The sequence below is a fragment of the Rhamphochromis sp. 'chilingali' genome (genome assembly GCF_963969265.1).
Source record: "Rhamphochromis sp. 'chilingali' genome assembly, chromosome: 8".
In the NCBI taxonomy this organism is placed as follows: Eukaryota; Metazoa; Chordata; class Actinopteri; order Cichliformes; family Cichlidae; genus Rhamphochromis; species Rhamphochromis sp. 'chilingali'.
Genome location: NC_137935.1, coordinates 25,785,120 through 25,812,720, shown reverse-complemented (window position 1 = coordinate 25,812,720; position 27,601 = coordinate 25,785,120). Strand labels below are relative to the sequence as shown.

Sequence of the window (27,601 nt, the reverse complement as noted above, 5' to 3'; positions counted from 1 at the left end):
ATGGTTATTATTTGTCTTGTTAATAGGTGGAGGGTGCTGTTTGTGTCTGCTTCCCTTTCTGCAAAAGTCACTGCAGCCCTCTGACATCAAATCAAGTTTCCTTCTTCTTACACTGGAGAGTAACATTCAGGCCGGTAGTAGTTAGAAGTGTTATGTGTTAGTTGGCCAGGATTTCACATGGCTCAGAGCTTTAGCATCTCCCAGTGTTGGGAGTTAATTTCCTCCTAGCTTAGTGCGTCCACTTTTGGTCTCTTGAGATAAACCAGCATATTTCCAAAGTTCACATGGACCTGCACACACCACCTCTACTTGGAGACCTGTTGTCCTTCGAGGTCATTTAGAAAATTTGTCACACAGTGTGTATCGAACCTGACCCGTGTGCAATGTTGGAGTCACTAGGGTGGAAATTCTAGCACGAACAAAATCCGTCATTCGTGTTGTTTTCATGAGGTCTCACGGAAAGGTAAACTGATAGTACTACTACTATTACTACAGCAAATACTACAGTATAGGTGGATATGCAGACTACATATATATATATATAGAGAGAGAGAGGGGGGGGGAAGGGTGAAATGCAGTAAAGGAATGGTGAGAGGGTGATAAAGAAAACGTGGTGACATTATAGAGTTTAAACAAAAAGACACACAAACACACACACACACATATGAACTACACTGGTGCAAAACTGTGTGGAACAAAACAGGACAGCTGCTCCTTCCACTATTAAATTAGAAGACGCATGTTGAGCCTTTGCACCTCCCAGGGGTCTCCATTTTCTCTCACAAAGTGTTTTTTTATATGTAGCAGCTATTTAATTCTCTTTTAACAAAAGAAAATTAGTAGAATTGACAGGTTAATTCATTTTATCTTTAATATGAGATGCTGGAAAGAGATAATTGCAGCTTTGAAAACGTTATAATGATTTTTTATTGCAAGCGTTTTTCTTCTCACTCCACAGGGGGGAAATAGACTGTATAAATACAGTTAGTGACAGGTGTCAGCTGCCAACACTGTGATCTTCTTAACATACGCCTGAAGTATCAATAGAAATAGAAATAGAAAAAGGAATATAGCTGTATAAACTAAATGAAATATGACTGTGAATTACGCACATACAGATCACCAGGAGCTCAAGTGATCCTTTACACGCTTGGGTCCCTGAGTGCAAAGTATCATTTTGACATTAAGAATAACACAAATGTCATGGAAACTATTCAGAAGTGACTGGTTTCATGACGATGAAAGGTCCTTAATGGTGTTTACTGTTTACAGCCACCTGCCTGTGTAACCAGTGAGGGTAACTTAAGCTATGAGAAGAGGTGAAGGCAAGTTTTGATAAGCTTCATGTAAGGAAGTAGTATTTTGTTCTAAATTGCAATGACATGTTGTAAATTGTATGGAAAAGCAAGCAGAGACTTTCCCCATTACCCTCACATTTCTTTTTCTGCACAACTTCATTTTCTCTCCATCACACTTCTTGGCCAAGGTAGTTGTGTGATTCCCACACAAAGCAAGGATTAGAACTGATCTCTGGTCTCCCATCAGTTTAAAGTAAAAGATGCGCTTAAAAAACCCTGTTTGCCCAGCTCCAGTCCAGTAGTTAACAGACATGTCTGTAAAACAGAGACAGCTATAGTTTCCTACGAGCAGGAAATCAGTGCAGCTTTCAGAGGCAATAGCAGACTGCAGCCGCAAGATGACAGTAATGTAAAGGATACATGCAAACACGCAAGCAGCTTCATGGCATTTCAACAACATTGTATATTTTAATTTATGTCTGTTTTTAGATTGAGAAATTAAGCACTGCCTTGCTTGGCTTGCTTATCATGATGGAATACCACTGCTAAAATAACATACCAATGAAATGAACAACATTTTTAAATGAGTGGAAAGTCTTATAAATAATTCGTATGCTGTTATGGACCCAGCAACATAGAGTTTGGGTCTTCTTCCTCTTTTTCTCTCCACTTCTAACTCTTTACTCCGAAGCTTCAGGTGGAATTATTGGGCTGGCTCTGCTGTACTGGCCTATGCATGGGCTCCTGGTTCCTGGTATTTAAAGGCTGGACGGTGTAGCTGTCTCTGCTAGGCTGTTCTTGTCGTTACCATGGTAATCAGGCCTTCCTTTTTACCTGTGTTTTTGGCTTTTATTCTATGGTATCGTGTGTTGTTCTCCTTCCTAGTTGTCTGCTTGGACCCCAATCTGAAAATCGGTTTACCTGGATATCCATTTACCTGAGTCTGTCTACACCAATCTGTTTATCCTATTCCCAGCTAAGGAAATGACTTACCTGTTTTCCACCTGTCTGCCTACTCTCCAGCGCTCTCATATTCTCGCCTGCCAGTCATGTAGCCTTCGGCTGCCTCTGTTCAGGAAACAACAAGTAAGCCAAAAGAAAAAACATTTCAAATTCAGCAATATTCGGTTCTATTCATCTTGGCATTTGGTATTATGCCCTTTCCTCTCAGTTTCTGAGTTTCCAGTCCCTGCCCTGTGATATATCCTACCTTGCCATTTAGGTGCATCTACCAAAACTCTTGAATGAGTTTGAACTTTGGTGACCTTGACCTCAAGGCCAAAGGTCAGGTTCTGAAAATCCTCTAGGATTTTCCAATTGACACCATCATTTAAAAATCTCAGAAGAGTTTGAATTTCAGTGACCTCGACCTCAAGGTCAGAGAGCACGTTTACTGAGAACCTACACAGACAGCCTGTTAACAAAGATAACCAAGTAAGCAATTCTGGAAATCTTGTGTAAGTCTATCTCCGTGGTACATCACTGTAATCTAAGACACTTACCTCCACAAATTCCTGTTTCCATGTCATGTGCTGTTAAATTTTGAGTTCATGCTGGCAGTTTAAAAGGTGTAGACAGACTCTGGCAAGCCCTGATCTAAATTCCTCTCTTTGTCTTTATTAGAGCATACCCTTCCATAACTCTTGCATGAACATGATGGTAACTGATAACTAATCAGAGCCACAGAACAAAAAACAGTCCCACCTTCTCGATCAATCAGTCATTTTCATGCTTTTGCTGTTGCAACACAGGAATTTCCCAACTTCCACCATTATGAGTATCTAGATTTTTAACTTATTGAATTTCATATTAATTAGATTTTATACGGATGGAGACTAGCTAAACACTGGATTTTACATTTGGGAAGAAATACAAATGCTATAAGTCATCAGTTTGATGGCATTTAAACGCTTGTATTTATAGCAGACAGGTGTTGAAAATTAACATTTATTAAAACAACAGACTGTAATGATTTAAACTGTTCTGACAGCCTACAGATAACTGAAAACAAGCACGGACGCACGCTCAGAAGCAAAGTAAGATTAACACACATATATATGCAGTGATGCACGTGCACGCGTCTCAGTTTAGCACCAGTGTTTCTGTTCATTGTCGTCAGCTGACAATAACTTATAAACATTCCTTCCTTCACCCCTCTGTCACCAGGAGAATTTATTACCGTCCGCACCGATAGCTTTGATTGGACACAGTTCACCGTCCCCCTCCCCCTCCCACACACACACACACACAGATCAGCACATAGGTTGACGTGCAGAAAAAAATAGCAGTGATGAGTGATGATGATGATGATGATGATGATGACGGTGAAAGAGGCATAAAGCAACACAAAATATAGCTTTTTCATCTTTTGTAACACAGACATTATCAAAGCATTATAGCAGCAAACACACACAGACACATGACATCATGGTGCGCTCTGCTGTCTCTGTGCTTCCTTTTGTCTCTTCAGCAGTAAGAGGCCATCACATGCAATCCATCATAATTAATATCTCTCCATCTCATAAAAGTAGTCTGAAAAATTCATCATATCTTTTTAATCTTTCATCACTCCATATATATTGATGCAGTATGTTTTTTTCCTATATTGATATCAAATTGGAGCCTTTCATCAAAGAAATGTAATGTCTTAAATCAGAGTGAGAGTTGTGGCCAATTTAGTGCATATCCAACCAACGTGCAGATTAAAAAGAAGAAGAAAAGAAAATCTTACATCAGCGCCCTCTGCTGGATTGTTCTAGCCAGCTAAGAGATTTGCAGTGGTGTGAAAAAGTGTTTCTTGACCTGTTTTCTCCTTTAGTCTACTAGTGCTTTGTGTATTTGTCACACTTACATGTTTCAGATCAAACAAATTTTAATATTAGACAAAGATAACCCAGGTAAATGTAAAATGCACTTTTGAAAAAAAAATTTTATCCAAACCTACTTTGTCCTGTATGAAAAGGGACTAAGAATTGCAGGTGTCACTCGTCTCAGTTAAGGTTTCATGATTCAACAATAAGAAAGACACTGGGCAAAAATGGCATCCATGGGAGAGTTCAAGGAGAAAACCAATGCTGACCAAAAGGAACACAAAGGCTCATCTCACATGGAACAATGAATTCTACTGTGGAGTATATCATATTAGCATCATTGGTATAATACCCCCCCCCCCCCCCCCCCCACATTTACATTTTAAAGGTGTGGTGTGTCCTAAGTGGAGGACAAAAGAAGAAGTGCAGTTAAACAGTGTGCGAAACTCTTGTCCTTAAAAGAATGGAGGAAAATCCAAAAAAAGACCTGATACAGATAGATCTTCTGTTGATCTGTTCACTGAAACCTGATCAGAAATGGTCTCAGTGGAAGGGCAGCTGCATTTTACCCAGTGGTGTTGGAGACCTTGGCAAAGCTCATGAAATTACACAGAAAAATACCATTAAATTTTGATCCACCATGCAAAACCATCTGGAAAGCATCTGACTGGCAAAAGCTTAATTTTTCGGCATGACACCAACACATGTCCGATGCAGCAAAGCATACATATATCAAAAAACACACAATTAAAAAAATTTAACACTATCAAACTTGGATCGACATCCCCAAATCCCAGATCTCAATATTATCAATGGAGTGTGGGATCATCTACGAAACAAAAGGCACCCAACACCCAAAGAAAAGCTTTGAATGTCCTTTAAGAAGCCTGGAGAACTTTTCCTGAAGAACAGCGGGGACAGTGCATCACTTTCGTATATTCTGCATTTGATGGTAACTTATGCTACTCCCTTGGATTTGGCCTACAGTGTTGTCTTTACTAATGGATCATGGCAGGCTCTGGTGCTGTCCAGCTCTTCATCCTGAAGACTTGTTATTTGACGTCTGTCTGCTTTTGAGATGTTGGCTGGCTCTCGCTCTGTGAGGTTGCTGTATCTACCAGCCACTTGGCCTTGGTGTTGTGTAATACCTCACTCTCACAGATGTGTGTGTATGGGTCTGTCCTTGTGCTATTATTCCCTTGTAGCTAAGCAAACACTCTGGATGAATCTTTGGAGAACAGGCCATTCATTCTCTTGGCTTCTCTGGTATATCTCTTCAGCCTAGTGGTCAGAGCCGTGAGGCTTTGTTTGGCAGTTTCTAGAGCCTCAGTTATAGCCTTTTTGTTGTACCTCTTTTTCATATAGGACCTGTCTCTAATAACAGCCTTCTGCACTTCAGTGAACAGACTGGCTGAAGGAAGAACAGGACTCCATGATTGCCTGGCAGCAAAAATAACAGGGCTGCTAACAGCAGGTACTAATCTAGACTGTCATAACAGATATGAACTGGTGGACTCATAATGGAGCTCAGGAGGTTAAGTTCAGTGCATTTATTTACTGTGAATGACAATGGATGAAGATGGATAAGCAGTCAGAGGGTTTCAGGGCTCCAGTTCAGGTAAATTAACAGAATATGTCTTCACAGGAAAAACTCTATCTCACTTGGGAAGGATCCCCGAGTCCTGCACAGAGGGGAACAGAACAGGTAAGGTGGAAATCTAAGAAAAGCACAGCACAGACTGAGGCAAGAGTAGCCAACAAGACTCCTAAGTAGTGACCAGGTGATCACAGGATTTTCAACAGGTGAGTTTATCAGCACAGGTGTGCTGGACACACACACGCACAGCTATACACAGAGATAGAAGATGAAGAGTGGAGGGATAGAGAGAGAATAGGGTGAGCCAGCACTGGAGGACCATGACACTGAATGGCAAAACAATCCTAATCATGAAGGAGCCCCACAAGGTCACAATGGCATCAAACTACCAGGCATTTACCTGCCTCTCCACAACACTGATGTCTTTATTTGAAATTTGCATGTGTAAAGTGTAAGAGCTAGTGTCTCGTGAGAATATCCTTAACGAGAGTACAAGAGACTTTTCATGGACTGCGAGAGCAGATGTCTTTCATGAAGCGTGTTGAGCTAAAAGTTTATTAAAAGTAAAAGCAACACAAGGACTTAAGGACCTCTTTTCAGGACAAGCAGTCAACGAGGTATTTGTCATTTGAGAAATGTTTTTATTTGTGTTTGGACTTGATATGTGTACTGTAAAGTTGCTAATTGGTTTGTAATGTTCACTCGTGACCAGTTCTCATGGCGTATTGGCGATGGTGAAGCTGAGGCGAGAAAGCCCAAGTAATAAACGCCCGTTTCAAAGAACCAACCTGTGTCTGTGCTGTCGTGAAGAGAGCTACAATGAGCACAACTCAGAAAGGCATTAGAAATAATGTGAGAGGGTTATTGCACCAGCTCCTGGTTGATAGAGCAGTACACCAGGGCTCTAAGACCAGGCAGACCAACCTAAGCACTGCTTGGATTGACTTCAACAAAGTGTATGACTCAGTGCCCCACACATGGATACTGAGGTACTTGGCACTATGCAAGGCTGATAGTGCGCCAGTAACATTCATCACAAACTCATTTGTACTGCGGAAGACAACACAGGAGGCCAACTCCAAGGCATCTGATCCACTTTTTATTAAAGTTATCTAGCATAATATATAAAAAAAAAAATCTACAAAAATAATAATAATGTTTCTCTTTAAGGAGAAAAATGATAATGATAATGACATAATGATAATTGTAATGATAATAACATTTATTATATTATTGAGTAATAAAATTATCCAGCAGAGGTGCACTATACATGCATTTCTGTGTTTTTTTACACGAAGCTATTTGTATGCATTTCCTTTTTAAAAATTGCAAAGTGTTTGAAAATGGTATTCAAAGAGGTTTTACAGTAACAGCCTGAACTTGTTATTATATCTACAAAATAGCTGTTTTTGGTCTATCTAATATATCACTTATTGAAATGCATGTGAAGGTACACACATTCAGTCTATTTAGGTATTTAGACACGTACATAATTTTGCATGAATACTTGTGGATCCAAAAGAAATATATATATCTTTTTCAGAATAAAATATTTTGCCCATTAATTATAGAACAAGCATGATGATGTGATCAACATGACTAGAAAGCCTAATTAGCAGCAACAGCTGTTCATTGAGTCAGTGGCACAACTTCTGTCTACATTATTTTTACATTTGTGGCTAACTTTAGTTATTACTTCGCCACTAGTCATCGATAGCAGTGGTTGCAATTGTAGCCTCAGTTGCAGTCGTAGCGAGAGACGCTGACGTCCCAGTTGAGGTTCCATCTTTAGGTTTGGGTCGGGGCTTCATCAGCTCCTCCTTATTGCGATCAGGTTTGATCAAAAGGATGTAGCACTTAGGCAAGAAGATGCAGGTTAGCAGGCCAAAGCTGGAAGCCAGGATGGCAAAAATCTGAACGGCAACCATGAACTTGCCACGGGTGCTGAGGTAAGCCGGGACAAAAGAGATCCACACGATGAAGAAGACCAGCATGCTGAAGGTAAGACATTTTGCCTCACTGTGAAAGTGTTTAAAAAGAGAACACAATTAATGTGATGAATATATAAATGACATTGTGTGTTATGAAATATTTCCCCCACAAGAAAAATTAGGGTGTGCATTGCTAATGCTTAACTTTCCTTGTGTGACCTACCTGACATAGTCCTCCAGTTTGCGAGCTATGAAGGCAAAGATAAAGGCCAGCAGAGCCAGCAGGATGTCATAAGCAAAGATGCAACAGATGAAAACCACTGAGCCTTGATCGCACTCAAGAATGATCTTTATATTCTGACCAGAGGTGTTCTTGACGGGTTGTGGAGGTAGGACAATGAGCCACACTGTGCACGCTATAGCCTGGGAAGAAGGATGTTAATGTCCGCTATATTTCCACATGGTTTTATGTTACAAACATTTAGAGGTCAGGGACAGATGTCGTATTTTACAGCTGATTAAGGTTTACCCCCACTGATGAATTATTTATGTTTACCTGTATTAATGTAGCTACAGCAGCTATTGCCCTCTGGTGAGCACGGGTGAGACGGTCGACCTCAGGGATAGGAGGGGCACTGGTGTCATTGTGGAGAGTGTTGGTTACGATGACATCAGGACTGCCATCATTCGCCGCTGCTTCGGCAGCTGCTCTTGCAGCAGCTTTTGCAGCTTTGGCAGCAGCTCTTGCTCGGGCTCGGGCAGCTTTCAGCACCTGGGCTCTCAGCATCAATACTGCTGCCTTACCTGAAAGAAAAAAGTTTACTGTGAACACACAGATTGCCTTTTTGCCCCTTATAGAGAAAATCTCAGTGATTTTATTTTGTCTGGATCAAGGCACATAAAAAGGTTAAGTAAGCTATAAAAAAAAATGGAAAAAATGATTTCAGTTGGTCACCAACCAATTATGGAGGAAAGGCAGAGGGCGAATCCTAGAGCCAAGGCTACTTGACTGGTCATGCAGCTCCAGTGTTGTGGCTCTCCGAGGAAGACGATGGAGCAGAGGAAGGTCACCACCAGAGAGAAGAGCAGTGAAAAACTCAACAGTGTATCGTTGGCTTTCACCAGAGGGGTGCCAATGTGCATAATAAACAATACCTGGGAGAAAAAAATAAGAAGTTTAACTTTTTTTTTTTTTGCTTGTTTCCTCTCCACATCGGAGCTTCTCTCAGGTATAATTTTGTGTTTGGCTTTTCTCACCCCGACAGCGATGGTGACTAAAGCTCCAAAGGCAGAAATGGCAATAAGAGTAATTCCCAGTGGTTCTCCAAAGGCCAGGAACTCAATGAGTTTTGGTACACAGGCGTCATGAGCCGCATTGGACCAGAAATCGCCAGTGCAAAGGATGCATTCACGAGCATCTGTGATAAAGGGAGGCCAAGTGTAATACGAGGGCATCAGGACCATGTTTACCATAATCTACATGTGCTAATGGTGTTGGGTCTATTTCAAAATTCTTGAGTTTTAAATTATCAACAGTGACTGTAACACGCAGTGTAATTCTGTGTATTTCTAAATGTGAATGTTAGATAGGAAGCACTTAAAGCATGAATGTGTGAATGAGGCAAGTTGTACAAAGTGCTTTGAGTACTCAAGTAGAGTAGAAGAAAGAGCCCATGTACCATTTAAGAAATGTGGTCCTGTTGTTTACTGACCAGTTGTGTTGCTGATCTCTCCGTCAGCACAGGGAATGCAGTCAAAGCAGCAGACCGGCTCTCCCTGTCGAATCCCCTTCCTGGTGCCCGGCTGACAGTTCTCACTGCACACTGACCGAGGAGGCTTTCACACATAGCAACAGAAATACATGAGCTACCGAATCATAATCTAAAAGGAGCATATGCTAACTTCTTCTTTATCGCTATACCGCTGACCTCCAACATGTCATTGTTCCACACGATGGAGTCGTTCATTATGGTCATCCTGTTCTCTGGAGCTGCAGAGCCATTGTAGTTCCCCACAGTGACATAAGATATCTCCCCATTATTATTGACCTGCCAGTTGATGATGTCATAGAAGCCGTCCACATCTCCGTCGTTAAAGAAGATCTCCTCCCCTGTGTTTGGCATTTTGAAACGCACATTCTTCACGTAATACATCAGCTAAGGAGGAGAAAAATTGAGGTTTAAGTAGCAAAAGTACAATACGCACACACGTGACCTCATTATTGCACACGTTTACCTGCCACGGCTCAAAGTTGTTGATGTCAGCACATGTTTTCCCGACAAACGGCCCTTTTCCGGGTTCACAGTGCTCCAGGTTGTGCAGGGCGTTGGCTACAGCATACACAGCTTTGTACACGCTGCGTGAAACAGTTTCTTTATTATTATAAACATTACCACCCTGCTACAACGAGACAACAAAAGGACAAATGTGCCTTTTCAGAATTAGTACCTTGCTTACTTTGGAGCTATTTTCTGTGGTAGAAACAGTTCACAGGAAAGCTGCACACACTGCACTGAGTGAATGATTCACACAGGGCTCACTGCTACTGAGGCTTTACACACAGAACTAAAATAGATAACTATAAATTGCTTTCAGGAGCACTGTGCGACAACAGCAACAAAGTTTTCTCAGTGTATGCTGCAACAGTAGCACATTTAATTGTCTGGGTTATGGTTATATATCAGTTGCTGTTTTTGGTTGTTTGTTTTTTGAGCGGTGGCATTGTGAGCTGACCTGTAAGTGATTCGTAACTGAGAGATGTCAGTGTACGTGTTGTTGAGTTGTGCCACAGACTCCTGCCCGGTACACAGCCCATCAGGCAATCCTGTCACTGTCCTGGACAGTGTGCCGTTCACGTACGTGGCCCTCTGTTTTGCCATTCTCATAGCTTTGCTGTAGTCCAACGTGCAGTTAAACAGCTGCAAGGCAAAAGTAAAATCACAAAATTGTTATTTTGTGGGGGATCTGTTTAATTGTCAGTGTTTTCACTGAAGGTTCATCATTCACAGTTTAATTATCATTGCAATACTGATTCTACCATGTAGATGTTTGCAAGTTCCTAAGGTTAACAAACACACCGTCTCCCAGAATTCCTCAGTGAGCAAGTCTGCATAGGGGTCCAGATTCAGTAGATGATGCTGAAGACCGGGGATGTCAGCCCTCTTCACCCCAAAACCCAGGGTGCCGGCAAGGATTGAGCTCACCTGGATAGAAGCATTCAAATAATCAAGCTAAGCTCAAACATTAAAATTTGGTCCAGACTGGTTTAAACTTTCTGGATTTCTTTTGGTCATCAGTCAGCTGTTTGCTCACCCCAGGTGGCCGACTGATGAGAGCGGAGGTAATCCAGGCCTCGCTGGCGATCCAGGTACGGTTGGTCACATTGTTGCGGAGCAGCTCACTGATGAGAGGACTGAGGTCCACGTCAGATGAAAAGACCACAATGATTTTGGCTGTGGAGTCAATTACAGTTTGAACAATGCGCTGGATGGCCTCTGGGGAATGCACCTAAAGTCCAAAGATCAGAGTACAAATTTTTTTAGCAGAAATGAAACCCCTGTGTGAACTAACAGTTGGTTTAGGGAAATAAAGATTGACTGGCAAAACTGACTGAAATCTGTCTACCTTGGGCAAGGTCTCAGAGAAGGAGATGCAGACGCCAGCTTGCTCAACCTGGTCCTTGAAGTCTTTGATGCCATACTTGCCGTAATCATCATCAGCAGCTATGCTGCCCACCCAAGTCCAACCAAAGTGTAGCACCATCTTGGCCATAGCCGTAGACTGGTGCTCGTCATTGGGAATGGTCCTTAAGAAGGTGGGGAACTGGAACTTACTTTTCAGAGCAGAGCATGTCGAACAATAACTGACCTAAAGACAAGAGTACGAACACACTGTTGCTTTTTGCCTGAACTCTTTATCTTTGTTCATTTTCCTTAACTTTATCAAATTTTTTGACACGAGTGTCAGGCTTACCTGCGGAAAATGATAAAGTCCCAGGATCCTGGCAGTCGCGATGGACAGATCCGAGCCCCCGGCTCCCACTAGAGCAGCCAGCGGCGCTCCATCGCCGCAGCGGTAGTTGGGTACAGCTTCGTCTTGGCCTGTCAGGTAGGTCAGGGTGCCCTCCACAGCCTTGGAGATGGTGAAGCAGGAGTCGTAGATGACGTAACCCAGGTCAGTTTTGGGAAGCAGGTCGTCCCTTGCATTAATTTCCTTGATGGCAAACAACATGGTCTGTGCCCAGCGGAAGGTACGAAAGTTAAACCTACAGGATGATAAGTGACGAAGGAACAGCAGATTAATAAAGATCAGCCAGTACAAACAGTAGTGCAAGAAAGAACCTTTCTTTCAGTTAATACAGGTATTCAGTGTATGCAGAAAATGACAATACATGAAAACCAACTAATTGCAAACCATTTTAGTCTTGTGACATTATAATTTAAACTAGCCCTTAATAAATTTGTTGATTATTGTTGTGTGCTACACTTTGTAGGCCTGCCTCCATAATAATATGGCCTGCTGTAATTAATTGGCCCCAGAGGTGTTACACTACTCCGTCTTGATTCTGTTATAAAATTATGAAGCCAAGACTCCCAGGAGTAAACTGTCAGGTAGGAAAGTACTAAAATTAGGATACTTTAATAAAATTTCTTTATTCATTTAAGATCCTAAATAAGTTTTCAAGTTTAATTTTAGTTTGTTTAATACCAGCGCCCTAAGCTAGAAGACTAACCCAGCATAGCAACGATGATGAAAAAAGACATAAACATGCCCGACTCACCCCACACAGCCTGAGGAGAGAGGCACACTCGAAGTGTTGCCCTTGTTGGAAGCAACGCGCTTGTGAACAGGAAACATTCCCCCAACCACGACAGTCTTCTTTTCTACGTCCTTATAGCCGCCCAGGTTGAACTTGGCCTTCAGCTTGCATGTAGATTGTGCCGAGAGAGGTCTGAAGATGCAGAAAAGGGCACACAATCCAAGGAAAAAGAGTTTGATGTCCATGCTGTGTAGACGCAGACAGGGGTTGTGAGCTCTAGTAGCTGTAGACAGCAAATGGAAGCAGAAATGTTCGACAGGTGTCTTATCTGCTCTCTGGGGAAAAGTGCTGCACGAGGCAACCTTACAGATTCAGCAGAGCAAAAGAGAAGAGGAGGGCCCCGAGTTGAAATGAGCAGTATTTTCTCAATATGAAACACGGACAAGGCCTTTTAAATTTTGATTAAACACACAAGCTTTATGCCAATTTGTCATTAATAATGTAACAATAATAATAAAGTAGGCGTGCTTCAAATCCAAAGGCTGCAAACAGGTTTAAATCTCTTTTAAAGAAAAAAATCTGGACTTTGGGTCCACCAAAGATTCACAAAAAAACAAACACATCAACACATCTGCCTCAAACTCCTGGAAACATCCCATCATTTAATTTCGTTTATCTCTGCGCTCTCTGTATGAAAATACCAAGCAGTTCATTAGTCTGTGCTGCAGATAAACCGCCACCGGCCAGGAGTTAATTGGCAGCTGCATGTGATAACTTGTACAGTCTCTATGCAATACTACAACGCTGCGACTGTTTCTAAAGCGTCCCTTGTCCCCTGCGTACGGGTCTGGGTGTGTTGATGGGTGACTGTCTGCTTGTCTGCTCATGTTTCTCAGTCAGAGGGGAGCAGCAAACACCTGAACCCCTGGCACGCAGAGGGACGCGTGTTAGGGAACGATGGTTGACTGCGCACAATAGGTGCATAATAAAACTAAATTACACTGAAGCCCATTACAGTCTAAAGCTTTTATGTGTGTCTGTGTTAGTACATTAAGTAATATTAAAGTGAGGAAAGCAGCAATCTAAAAGCTCGTATATTTGGTTGTGTTGCATTTACAGTTGAATGATGAAACTTGGCCTCAGGGGTCTGTGCGTGGGAGCAGGAGTGTGTGATTAGGTCTTTGTGATTTGTTTCAGAATGATGCTGATGAGATCGGCAAGAAATCAATTGTGTGTAACTATTTACATTAAATGTTTCAAATGTGCTGTGTAGGTTTCAAAAGCACATTTGTTCATTTTGAAGAAACTTAGATGTGACGAAAGATAAGGTAGTCATGTGAAATGAACGCCTTTATAGGACTGTATGTACTCCTGTGAAAAGTTTGTACATCCCACCATGACTCAGCAGCTTTTAGATCAACCCTCAGTAGCAAGAAGTTGTACTGATCGTTTTCTATATCATCAGCATTGTGGAGGAATTTTGGGCCACTGTTCTGTAAAATGTTGCTTCAGTTCACTGAGCTTTACAGTCACCTTCTCTTTTTCAGATATTCTTTTGTAGATTTGATTTAAAGTTGATTAAAAGACTGAGGGGGGGGGGGTTCAGGTAGCTGCAAAACAAGCCCAAATCACTCCTCTACCGCCGTGCTGAGCAGCTGATATGCTGCGTCCACTGTTCTCAATTGATCACAAAGTCCTGTGATTTGGTCCTAAGGTTTGACCTTGGGGTGAATTTTCATGGATATTCACTCTTAAGATTGTGGGATCATGTTAACACAAACCTGATGCAGCCCAGCAATAACTTTGCAGCTCTTTTGTTGTAAATGAGCATGTTAACATTAAATAACCCACCTATTTACAAGACCGATCAAGAGCATCTCAAGTTGCCCTTAAGAGTAAAAAGTGCATTATAAAAACATGACTCGAGTTTTTGCCTGCTGTCATAAGCGACAGCAGGTCTTTTGCTGTCATAAAAGACCTGCTTTTGCTTGGATTCTTTGCAACTGCAAGAATCCAAACAGGTGCTTGGATTCTTGTTTTGGTTTGGCAGGCCAGAGTAATGTCTGAAAATACAAAGGCCTTGAAATTGTCAGCAAATTATCCTTTTGCCTGAGATTTATTTAGTTAGATGATTATTATGAAAAAAAACTTTTTAAAACTGCACTTCTTTTTTTTTTTTTTTTAGCAATTTTCACTTTGTGGACCAACTGGGCCTTTTGGCAGGTCATGTTTATTAAGCCTGATTTTAGGAATAAGATGGGTTAATATAAACTGCAGACTTCCACTTTAATTTTAAAATATTAACTAGAATTTTGTTTATTACAGTATTCTGTTGACTTTTATATCTCTGTGGGTTAACAATTAGTGTTTTACTGCATTTTTATTAGAAATGTATCAGTGCTTTTTTTGGGTGTGTACCCACTAAAGGTAATTGTGTAAATTAAAAATGAATACAGAAATCTGAAAGGCAAAACAGAAATTGTTACAAATAAGACGCTTTTCATAGAAGTGGTAAGTTTCAACATTGAGATCTTTATTAAAGCTCAGTTTTCCATTGTACAAATGTCATAGTTGAAACTGCATGCAGTGGCTTGGTTTGAGGCACGTTACTAAGGAGAATGAGCATTGTTGACTAAAAACACACAAACAGAAAAATAATAATCGGATGTAGAATTGCATAACTTAATCTCATGGATATTTCAATCAAATTGAACTACAAAGTCATATGTCCATTATTAGCTATTGTTTTTTGTTTTTCTCGTTTTAAATTGGAGACACGTAACATAAACACAGATGTATAAAAAGGCAGAACAGAGGGAAGGACACTGCAGTTAAGACAAGTTTGGGTTTTTTTTCTCCCCCTTTCATTTTGCATGAGGAGTACTTTGCCACTAAAGGTTAAGGGTATAAGAGGGATGAGAGGCACCAAAAAAAAAAAAAAAAAAAAAATTCTGGAGGCATGAGCACCACCACATCCGAGTGACACTTCTGACGTGATACCACACACTTTAAAAACTCAGTTAAACCTGAGCGCCGCATTCACTGAGGTCTAAACGACTGGAGACTAGAGACTATGATACGCCGAACGCTCTGACAGCACAGAACGCAGATAAACAAAAGCAGTAATGCCTTTCTGAAACACTGAACTTTAGTCAAAGATGGCAACAGAGGGCGAGGACCTTTGACACGACAAGGGTGACACGATGTACGGGGATGAAGTTTCCACTGGATGTGTGATTTGTTATGTTGATAAAGCACCCAGGCTTGAACGGGCGATTGACAACGAAATGTGCAAAAGTTTTTGCCCTCGCACAACAAGAGCAACAAAAATCATGATGAGGTGACACCAGCAACCGACAAAATGTGGCTATAAACTCTACCGTAGTTATAAGTTATTAGACCTCTTGCCTTTTTCTTCTTCATAAAAAGCATACATATTGCAGCATGAGGAGAAACTGTTATATCCTCAGAGTCCAGGTCAGGTCACACCAAAAAAAACAAAAACAAACAAACCCCAAAGTAAAACAACAGAACAGGCACGTACAAAGTTATCCGTCATATTGGCCTCCTCCACAGCTGCACATTAGTCCGTATACTGAAGCTATTCTTGGGTCGACTGCTGCCCACAGGGGCGACAGCAGCAGCTCGTCAACGATGTTAGCTTCGTCAAGAGCCCACAACATTACAGATCACTACAGCAAACTACTTATGTCAAAGCAAAACAAACAATTTTTCTTTTTTTTTTTAATGTTGATTGGTCACATAGCTCATCTGTTCAGCTGTACTTCTGTTCACACCACCTTTGGTAGGAAGTGAAATGAACAAATCAGATCGTCTCAGGCCGAGAACATTCTCACCTACAAGAATTTAACAAAAACATCTGAAGAAGAAAAAAAAAAAAAAAAAAAAAGGGCTATAGATTTTTAACCCCCACCCCTTCTGTTTTCTTTTAATAACACTACCGTTTACTTGCTTTCATGTTTTATTCATCCTGAGGCACAACACCAAGTCCACTCACTGAACTTTCACAGCTTCTGGCCACCTGGAAGTAGCAATTTACCTTTTCACTGTAGCGAGGAAATACACTGTTGTACATGAAGGTTTTTAAAAAATAAAACAAAAACAGACAATATATTATCAATAACCAAGATTTATCAATGCCTATCGCCAAAAATATTAAGACCGGGGTAGAGTGGTGGGGAGAGCAGAGCAGTAGTGGCTTTGTGTGTGCGCCTGTCACAGTACAGTCTGCCTTCCGTGGGAATGTTAAAGATAAGGGAAGAGATGGGGGAGGTAGCAGAGGGAGATTGGGAGGGGATAAAGGTGGAAGGACAGAAAAGGAGAGCAGTTCACCAGCCCTCACTGATATCTATTGTGTTTGTGCACTGGGTGTGTGTGTGTGTGTGTGTGTGTGTTCTCTACACTGTGATGTCATGTTTGCATTTTATTCCCACTCTGTGGTGCCAGGTGGTTTGGAGGTCAGATCATACATGACTCTGGAGATACCTGGGATCTTCTTGATCTCATTTACCATCTTCAGCACCACCTGATGAATCAGACAAGACAAAAAAAAAAAAAAAAAAAAAAAAACTCTTAAAAACACACAAATAAAGAGAATTTAAATAATTCCTGGATCACTCATTTCCAATCCTGAAAACCAGAATTAGGAGCCATGAAGGTAAGATATGCAGAAAAATATTAGCTGTAAAGGTTTAACGATGGTATACCTCCTCTGGGATATGGTTGCCTGGCATAGCAGGGATTCCTGTCATGAAGTCGCTGGTGATGAAGGTACGAATCACCACGGAGCGCCGGCATGATGGCTGCTTTTGCAGTGGGTCACGGTCAAAGTGCAGGGGGGTGAGGATGATCGGCATCTGGCTGATCTTCCCAGAATAGCCTGAAGGGAGAAACAGATGTTAAGCATAAAATAGCCAAAGGAAACAAAAACTTGGCAGAAAAGACAGAGCATTGTTGTTGACAAACTCCGTAAATCTGCTGATCTAGGCTTGATCGTTTTGATAACACCATTAAGGTTTTTGTTTTGTTTTTTTGTTTTTTTAAGGACAAAGAATGCTTTCATAGCAACAAGCAGCAGAAATAAGGTTCCTCTGAAGGGTGGATGGGCTCTCCCTGAGCGACACAGTGAAGAGTTTGGTGATTCAGGAGACGCTGAGAGTAGAGGTGCTACTCCTACTACTCCTCCACATCAAGAAGAGCCTATTGAGGTGGTCACCTCCTGTGTAAGGTGTTCCAGCTGGGAATATCCTATTCTGAGGAGGTCCCTGGAGAGATTATTTCAACTGGCTGGCCTGAGAACTACTTGACGTTTCCCCAGATAAGATGGAGGAGGCAACTGACAAGAGGGAGGTCTGGGCTTCCCTACTTGCTGCCCCCACGACCCAACTTCAGATAAGCGAAAGAAAATGGCTGGATAGTTTATTGTAATTTGTCATATTTTAATATTATGTGATGCTTTTATATATTTAGCATTGGTTTAATGCTAAATCATACTCTGGTTCAGACCAAAAACATCACACTGAGACCATTTGGAGGAGGTGGTCTTGGTGCAGTTCCAAACAGACTCCAGAGTGGTTTGTTCGTGTCGTGAACATGATCCGACCAAGATCTGAACCAACTACCAGCGGTGCGTTACATGTTTGAACTAAAAACTTGTAACTGTTACACCTTTGAACTAAAAACTTGTAACTGTTACACCTGTTCTGTATTCTCAATGTGGGAAGGAACTATAAACGTGCAAAGGTCTGTACAGGAGACCGTGAAATGAACGTAAATTCTCCGTTCTCTCACAGCATCTTCTTCCTGTTTCTACTTTTGTTGCTCCCACCCCAGACACATCTGGCCAATGAGGGAACTCAACATTCTCTCTGTGACACATTTTGGTTTGCTTGGAGTCCACTTGCACTTTTCGCTGTGTGAAAACAACCAAACCACAGGAAAAAAATACAAGTTTACAAACTCATCACCTCTTTCTGTCCACAGGAAACCAACTACAGCTTTGAAAACACACCCTTAGACTAGACTCTTTTTTTGTTTTGTTTTTATCCCCCCTAGCAATTACTTTCTTAGTTGCTATGAACGTCCCCAATTTGAATAATAATTTGAATTATAAAGACTAAAACTAAAGTTATTTCCTGTATATTTTATTAACACACAATGTCATTTCATTTAGTTACAGGTTTTTCTGAAAATTGGTCTTAATTCTTATATCAGTTAACTAAAATGTAAACATGCCTAGTTTAACTTTTACTTTAACAGTAGAACTACACAGCAGATCTGATGATGGTCACATGGTATGCTGGTATGGCAGAAAGCATCACTGCAAATCAATGCAACACTGTTTTATCCTTAATGAAACATTTCTAGCCTGACAGGAGTAATCTCTTCCTGGAGAATGTGCTTCCTGTTTTAAATGAATAAATCTACCATCTCTACTACTTGTCTTGATTTGATTTGTTTTCTTCTTTGCGATAACAATGTTTGTTTGGGGTATTTTCCCCTTTTAAATCTTCATCTTCAGTCTTAAATATTCTAAAATAGATGAGGTTTTAAACATTTGAAAGCGTGCACTTACCAGACTCTCTAAGAATAGAATGAGCTACAAAGTCAGCCTGTCTGAGCGTGCTCAGAACACCCGTGGTCAGGAAAGTTGGAGTAATGTCTGTTGGCGGCTCCTTCATATGAGACCCAAATACATACACAACTCTGGAAAAAAAGAAGAGAGGCGTGAATGAATCTAAGTGTTTTGCCCGGTTGTCCACTGAGGGTGGACGAATGAAACCTGATTTTATGACTTACCTATTGATGTTATGGCACATGCGAGGGATGAGTCTGGCCAGGAACATGAGCGATTCCCAGTGTGGAGATTCTTTACTTGTGACACCGCACACATAACTGTAGGACCGGCAATCACCCTGAGACAGGAAATGTTCTTATTCTTACCATCTAGCCAAAAATCAACGTGTCATACATGTTATAAAGTATGAAAGGCATTTTGTTAAAATTTGTTTTCGTGTGACAAAACTAAAAGTTTCTAAATAACCTGTCAGCTTCCACTTTTAGAAAAGCCGCTAAAAGCTGCCAGTGTTTGCCCACAGTCTGTCCCATTTTGAGGTTGAGGGCAAATTTAAACCTCTGGCTTCAGACAGGAAGTACTAACAGACACCTACACACTGTCTGACTGCAGCGTTGTGGGTGAGGAAAGTAGTGGTGACTAATTCAACATTTTTGGCATATTTAACGGTAACTACAGGACACACCCTCCACAGACGACAGGGAGAAAGACTCTAAAACGGAGAATCTGACACTCTTTGTTTGGGTGTCTTGGTCCTGTGGCTGACCACTTAATTACAGTTATAACGCAGAAACAGACAAACAGCTGGCAACATCTACTTTGTCAAGTTTTCACTGGACCTGAGAACACTTGGATTCTCCACATTATCTTAATCTTGACTAAAGATAAATACATGAGATTTTTACAAAATCACATGGGAAAGATGTTTACATTAATATCCACAAATTGTCAATAAAACTTACATTTTCTTACTGACCAAAACATATGCCAGCAGTTTCTGTCCAATGTCTTTTCCTATTTCTTTAACGGTATGTAATTTGATCAGCTGTCTCACCTGGACACCAACAGTTTTGATGGGCAGCAGGAAGGCATTGAGTGAATGAAGGCTGGTGATCTGCATGAGCTTCTCCTCCTCTTCATCTGATATGCACGACTTGACTCTCTGCAGCAAGGCATGGGGCTGGAGAGGAGACGGGAATAAAAGCACCTTGTAAGTGTGGAACTGAAAGACAGCAGCCGGCAATATACAAACCGCTGAAGCTCTGACGATGTGACTAGTAGTTTTCAACAACACTTTATCAATTTCAAACTTTGCAAAATTTTTGCTTGCTCTTTCATCAAATGACATACCAATATCCTCCTTCACGAGCTTACAATATGTCCATCAGCCCTGTCAGGAGATTTTATTTACCCACAAGTGTAAATTCATGAGTATGAACTGACCTGTATCTAGCACAACATGGCTGGGAGTGAATTTGGGGGGGAAATGTATTTGTTGGAAGCCAAAATTGTAACTGAAAATAAAACTTTATCGATTGCCCAAAACAACTGAAGTGATAAAACTAGCTGAGGAGTGTTTCCAGTGATTATCAGTAAAATTAGCAGCAAGCTTCAGAGCAAACATAGAGCATACAATCTGCTGTGTTAGTTCAATCTCCTCAAAGCATGTTTGGAGGTTTGCCATCCAAGCTTATCACATCGCAACATTTGAGTTAGTGTGCGACATCTTGCAGTTATCTGTAACTTCACAAGTAAAAACAGTGACAAGATGCATTATGATAATAATACAGACAAATGATATCAGACTGCTGGGATTTCGCTGTACATCAGCATTTCCTTTACCTTTTTGACACTTGCAGAGAAGTCTGTAATGATTTTGAGAATGTTGTTTGTTTCAGCAAAATCCTTACAGATGTAAGGCTCCTCTGCACAAATCACTCTGATGGACAAACCAGGACCTAGAGAAAAAGTGGAATGACCGTCACTTTGAGCAAATGAAGGAAGTGAGTCTTTGAGTGTCTGACTCAGTAATTATATTTACACTTTTAGCAAATGAAGGCTGCAAAGCTTCTAGTGTGACTCAGTAATTATATTTACACTTTTGTAAAGTTCAGTCAGAACAGTCACATTATAGGCCTGTGAGTTTATGTACTTGCCAGGGAAAGGATGCCGAGACACAATCTCTTCTGGCAGGCCAAGCTCTCTCCCCAGTGCTCTCACCTCATCTTTATGGAAATCTTTCAGCGGTTCGATTACTTTTCCCTGGAGGATTACAACAGACAAGAATCAGCAATGCACAGTGAGCGGGCTAGCGTTACGGCTAGGTGTCAAACAGCTGTGCATTCACAAGAGGCTGCACATAACAACAAACAGCAAATAATCCATGACAATGAATACGCTAATAAGACAAAGACGCGTCAGTAGTGTTGTGAGCTGGAGCATAAGCGATGTAAATGTTTTGTGCTTCTTATTATGATTTCAACTCCAATAAAGCTCTCCTTGAACCATGCATCTACGTCATTGCAAATAATATGGCTATAAACTGAAGTAGCTAGCTAAGAAGGTTAGGGAAATTAGATTTACCTCATCTCTGAGTTTGCGGATGAGCTCAGTGTCGTTGTGGTGTGTTTTGATGACCTCTGCTTTACCACTGGCGAGGTGAGAGGCGCTCTCAATAAGATCAGGCCTCAAGGTACCCTGTGCCAGAAAAACCTCTTCTGGTTTCAGATTCATCTCTCCAATCACTTCATTTGCCACCTGTGATGTAGGACAATTCATACAGTCAGAACAGTACGGTGGCAGAGAAAAGAACTTAAATGTCACCATCAATAAATAACACTTTCCAATAAAGTACTCAAACTTATCCTCACTTTGACAAATGTGTCTCCAATAATTTTCCTTTTCTCCTCAGGGTTGGTGGTCATATTCAGTGTTTTACTGATGCGTTTCCGCGGCGTCCTGTCCTCCTCAGAGATGGGAAGAGTTGTTGTTCCATTATAGAAGGTGTGCGCTGCATTTACCACTGAAGGAAGACGAACCACAGGGTTAACAGCAAAACAAAAACTCAGTCCCAACTTTACTTTCACTCTCAGGTGTAAGCTTGTGGTTTTCTTACTCAACTACAAAGCTGAATAGGATAAAACTGGTGTGGTGGAGGAGGGTGACCAAAATAATAAAGCAACAAGGAGAAAGGGATCTGGCTTTGGCAGATAATGTTTTCCCAGAATGCACCTGTGTTTACTGATGTAAGCGGTTTTCAGACAGGTCACAACGATGGCACCATGGTTGTCTGAAAATTATTATTTGCAGTGGCTTATGCTGTGCAGCCAAGGTTTGTCACTCCAGTGAGCAAAGAAGGTCAAAGTTTAACCATCTTTTAACTTTGTAACCGCTGTGCACTGTAATGAATATCTGTGCATCTGTGCAGCTGGTGAAAACAGAGCCGTTCAGCCAGCAGCAGGTACAGAAGACTGCTGGCCTTTTTTTAATAAACAAATATGCGCTTTAGTCACAACATTTTGGAAAGGGTAACTCCATAAAGTGAAAACTATTCAAAATAAGAACCTGAACGTATTAAAAGAGTGCAATTAATTCAGAAAAAAAATAAAAATAACGTGTGATAAAATTGAATTTCAAATAAATACCTCATGTACACGCTTAAGAACTGCAGAATTTGGATCCCTACCTTTGAGTTTGATTCCCAGCTTGGTCAGGGCCTCCTCCACGCTCTGACTTTCTCTCTTCCTCATGAAGCCGTTGTCGATGTGAACTGCTATCACCTGGTCCTGGTTCAGAGCTTTGTTCAGGAGGGCTGTGCAGACTGTTGAGTCTACTCCACCACTCAGCAGCACCTGCGAGTATCATCAGAAAGAAACAGTGTCTCAGAGATAAAGCTGAGCAAAGATTAAATCTGATTCTTCACCACCTGGCCCCAATTTTCACAACTCAGAGTACCCACTAATTATCTGCAAACGTGTGGCTTATATTTATTTAGGCTTCTTGTTTTATTAGTCATACACACATCTGGTGTTTCATCTGTTGGCAGGCTGTTAAATATTAAGCCTAAGAAAGAGAAGATTAAACCTGCTCCTGGAAATGATCCAAAATGCTGTACTCGCTGCAGGAACACGCTACAGCAGAATGAGAGTATTGTCACAGATATTACCAACTATCCCACACACTGTACAGCATAATATCAGTACTTTAAGCCCATTTTCCACACTCAATTATCGCCTTCACCCTCCCCTGAGATGAAACCCAGTTTGAAGCCACTCTGGGAGTGGGCTACCTTCTTTTCAGATGCAACAGGGTTTAATTTGAGAGTTTAATTGGTTCTACTTAACTTCCCACCATTGCTACTGTCATTGCCTCCTGAGCGACTACCACACTTCACTGTCAGCTTTTTAGCTTCAGCCTTTTAGTTAAATCATCTCCCACAGTAAATATTCAGTAGTTTTGGTCTCCCCCCCCCCAAATCATCACTCACCAGCACTTTCGACTTGTCTACTTTTTCTCTGATCTCACTGATGCAGGACTGTTGGCGGCTCTGAACGGTGAAGTTACTCGTGCAGCCCGCAATCTCAAACACGAAGTTACGCAACATCTCCATGCCTCGCTCCGTCAGGTCGACCTCAGGATGAAACTGCGTCCCATACAGCTTTTTCTGCTCGTTAGCGATCCCTAAAGAGAAAACAGAGATGTTTTAAGGGGCTCATTTAGTAAGCTTTAAGAAAAAACCAAGAGTTTAGATGTCGGGGAAAAGCACTTTTACCCAGAACACAAATTAGCATCATCTTCAAAGGCTATGTGAGATGTAAATATATATGATACAGCCTCAGGCTTACTTAACATAAAGTCCAAATAAAGCTGCTTTTGTAGTTTACCATAATATACTTGTGAATTATATTCAACAGGATTGACGCATTTCTTGTGTCCTGCTCACCAGCAATGATGTTCCCTGATTGGGCCACCACTTTAAAGCCATCTGCCACTTTATCCACACTGTCTCCATGGGTCAGCAAGACTACTTCTTCCTTCTGAAGACCTCTGATAGGTTTAACACACACACACACACACACACACACACACACACACACACACACACACACACGATTCATTAAATCTACTATGCATGTTACTGTTTTCAGCACTTTGTTTATATAAGGGAAATAAAGACTACACCCTACCTTAGACTCTTCATTATTTGTGTAATAGCCCCTTTACATCAGCATGACAACAACTATGTATGTGGTCTGTACGTAGAACATAACAAAGCACTACATATCCAAGTTACAAGAAATTACAATACCTAAAAAGGGAGCAAGTGTTGTCTAGTCCAATGCTGAAGACTCCATCCTCCCTTACACTCTTTTTGTGTACCGTTCCTCCAAAAACTTTATTCATCATCTGCAACACACACACACACACCAGAGGTAAGTAATGGAAACAGATATGCTACAGGGAGTGTAAAACTGCCTGCAATGTAAAGTAATGTACTTGTTACTTTTTTGTCTCACTGGGAAAAGAGAGTAAGTATTACTCTTCTCTTCCACCAGTGTAAAAGTACTCTTGAAGAAGGTGGTGAAGTCCCAGCTGGTGTGGGAGAGCTAAGGAGCTGGTTCAAGCAGAGTGACAGTAACGTGTTGCTACTTAGAGGCAATCTGTGTAAAAAATGTTTTCTTGACAAGAGCCTTGTGGAAGTAGACTTGGTTTTCTTAAGAATACAATCACAGTTTATTTTATTGTGTGCATACCTGCATCCCATAGCAAATCCCAAGGACGGGCTTTCCTATAGTGAATATGGCAGGGTCGAACCAGGGGGCATCTTCCGCATACACAGACGCTGGACCTCCTGAAATAATTATTGCCCTGAGGCATGAAACACAAAGAAAACAATCATGTAAAACTGCATTATAAAGCACTTCAAAGCTTCTACATTGACACAGTAGTGTGATTAAACATGATGACAGGCATGAAATAAAACATCTCAAGTAGAGATGCGTTTATGTGCTCACCTGAAGCCCTGTTCTCTGATAGCAAAGGCCGGGGTCTCTAAAGGGAGGATTTCAGAGCGTACGCACAGCTCTCTGACTCTTCGGTCAATCACCTTCCCGTACTGCGCCCCGGCATCGAGGATCGCCACCGCCCCTTCACATGACCCATTCTGCTCTGCGCTGCTGATCTCCAGCTGTGGACACGCATTTAGAAAGATTAGTGAAGATTTGCATGTGAGGTGACTAGCTTTCTAGTGGTCTAACAGCAGAAGGTAACTCAATTCCTTCTTGAGTTTACTCTCCTCCAGCGCTGTGACTCAATAAAGCCTAACATAATTGTTGCCATGTGAGCTGAAACAGAGATGGACAGCAATTTTGTGAAATGTGCTGCAACCATTCAGCCCATCACATGAATCTCACAAGTTAGACATTATCAAGACTGAGATCTCAGTATTTGAAGCAGTTCAAACTCTGATCCTCAGCACTCATCTATATGCAAATGTTATTTATTTAAACGCATGCATGCTCTGTGGGAAGTGTGCCATCCAGTCTACAGTGAATTAAATTCAGTAATTTTTTCTTTATAAACAGCCGAAGTGGGTACACATTAGACAAACATTATCCCACGTGGTCAGTGGGAAACTTCCGCCGTAAATGTTTCTGAAAACAACTTGCTGGGTACCCCCCTCACCTCCAATTTTAACCTTTAAAGCACAACCGGTAATAACATGGGCCGAAGAAGAGTAATCACGAGAGAGAGAAAACACTATGGTTCCAGTGCAAACTTCACCATATCAGCTGATAAGGCAGCTGTAAGCCGCTGCAATTGTTAGACAGGTAAACCACAAGTTGGCTCACACACTAGCTTCGTGACGATGTTAGCAAACTGACAGTTAACGAACGTTAGCACGAAGAGTGTGACAGCTACCGCTTGAGGTAAATTAGTTCAGCACAAGCACAATTTCCGGTTACTTAAAGAACACGGACGCTATCGTAAAACAACATTCTTGCTCTGCGGTGCTGTCACTACGAACTGTGAGCGCCCGGCCACGGCTAGCTAACAGTTTATCAGTGTAGCGAGCTAGCGCACCGCTGGAATAAACAGTAGTAACGAGCGTTAGCCTGTTAGCAGTGCTGTGAGTAGCTGCTAGGTTAGCGGAGCTATGCTAAAACCCACGCGGTGCTTGGAGCTGAAGTATCTTGGGGGTTGGGGGGTCCACCATAAGAGAAGGGCAACCCCGTTTACTGGGAAAATTAGTGAAACCTTTTTTTCACGGTTTAACATCAATTAGTTATCACGTCCGGCTTGTTAGCAGCTATGAGCAACATGTTAATGTAACACTGCAACAGGCACACACTGCTCCTCCTCAGCAGCACTGTTGATAACGTTGCATGCTCTCTTAACTTTCCCCCCCCCGAGGTACACAGAGGCCGAAATTAACCGGGGGGAGGACTACAGCACTAACCTGGGTCCTAGCACTAAGTCACCAGGGCTACCTTATACTGGAGCCCCGGGTATCTCCCGCTCAACTGACCTTGCTGTCTCCGTTGCACAGAGCCATGGATGACTGCCGTGTTGTGGAATGAGCTCTCCCCTTCGCCTCGCTGTCCCAGGTCTCACAGAGAGAGGGCTGCTGGTTAGCTCCTGGCTCAGCACGCCGACTACTGTTGGAAAAGCAGATTGGGCTGTTGGTTTGAAGATGTCACAGTCTCTCCTCTGGCCGGGAAATAACTTTCATAGTGGGAACAGGCTAAGTAAATATGTAGCGCGAATATGTCATGGGTGGAGCGAAAAGTTAAATAACCAGAGTAAGGGAGAAGGGCCCCCGTGGGGGCTGGGCATCTAGCTAAATTTCGTTCCTCAGCCTATCATTACTATATGTTTGTTTGGGGACTTAAAATGAGTCTATCAGTCAAAACAGACAAAAGTGTGAATTTCAGGAATAGTTATATGGTATATGCTGAAATATAAGGTAGCTCCAGTGATAACACCTCAGTCTCTGTCAGGCAGGAGCATCAAATATGTGAGAGGAACTCGCTGTACTTTAACACATCTACTGTACTAGATGTTCCAGGTGTGGGTGACATTAAACTGTTTCCATGTATTTTTCAGGCAGCTTAAAGAAGAAACTAAGAGTTACATTCACTCATTCAGTTTCCATTCATATCGCCAATAATAATGTTGCAGTGGCCACAGTTTCTATACTTATAGATTATTGCATACTTCAAAGACCAGCACCCACCCAGGCCCAACTTGCTTGCAGAAATTGCTGCTATGTAGCCATCTCTCCGTCCCCAGTTTGGATTCTCAGTCATTTGGCAACAAGAAGAAGCAATGAATGCTTCAAGGTTGCCACACTTTAAAGTATTATTTCTGGAGGCTTGATGAAAAAAGAAAAATCCAGCTCTTGGAGATCACAAGGTCAGTCACGTGTTAAGTGAAAAACGAAATAGCCATTAAATATCCCTGAGAAGGGGAGTTGGACTATTTTAAATTGCGTGAATCTGAGAATTACTACAGTATATTCAGATGTGCTGATTTTAGCACCATCCAGTGGAAAATGTGATGAACAACATAACGTGACCAGGGGAAAATACCAATCATAGATTTGTTGTAA

At 41.6% G+C, this 27,601-nt stretch overlaps 2 protein-coding genes across 2 annotated transcripts; both read right to left on the bottom strand.

The window, feature by feature from the left end:
* Nucleotides 1-6,832: 6,832 nt before the first annotated feature.
* Nucleotides 6,833-12,640, bottom strand: vmn2r1 (vomeronasal 2, receptor 1; the record flags this gene model as incomplete). The annotated part of the gene is made up of 14 exons (XM_080889613.1): nt 6,833-7,724; nt 7,860-8,059; nt 8,193-8,440; nt 8,596-8,791; nt 8,894-9,054; nt 9,349-9,472; nt 9,565-9,792; nt 9,872-9,992; nt 10,370-10,554; nt 10,714-10,839; nt 10,949-11,143; nt 11,261-11,503; nt 11,609-11,900; nt 12,417-12,640. 14 exons carry the CDS (start codon nt 12,638-12,640, stop codon nt 7,409-7,411), a joined length of 2,859 nt encoding a protein of 952 aa, XP_080745739.1. The 3' UTR covers nt 6,833-7,408.
* Nucleotides 12,641-14,907: 2,267 nt separating this feature from the next.
* On the bottom strand, nt 14,908-26,758 carry gmps (guanine monophosphate synthase). Its single transcript, XM_080890261.1, has 16 exons — nt 26,519-26,758; nt 25,005-25,177; nt 24,744-24,858; nt 24,299-24,396; nt 23,933-24,036; nt 23,477-23,670; nt 22,676-22,841; nt 21,861-22,012; nt 21,574-21,747; nt 21,147-21,252; nt 20,833-20,948; nt 20,045-20,170; nt 19,215-19,330; nt 18,991-19,121; nt 17,123-17,295; nt 14,908-16,941 (listed from the first exon to the last, which is right to left on the bottom strand). Exons 1-16 carry the CDS (start codon nt 26,543-26,545, stop codon nt 16,840-16,842), a joined length of 2,073 nt encoding a protein of 690 aa, XP_080746387.1. The 5' UTR covers nt 26,546-26,758; the 3' UTR covers nt 14,908-16,839.
* Nucleotides 26,759-27,601: the final 843 nt, after the last annotated feature.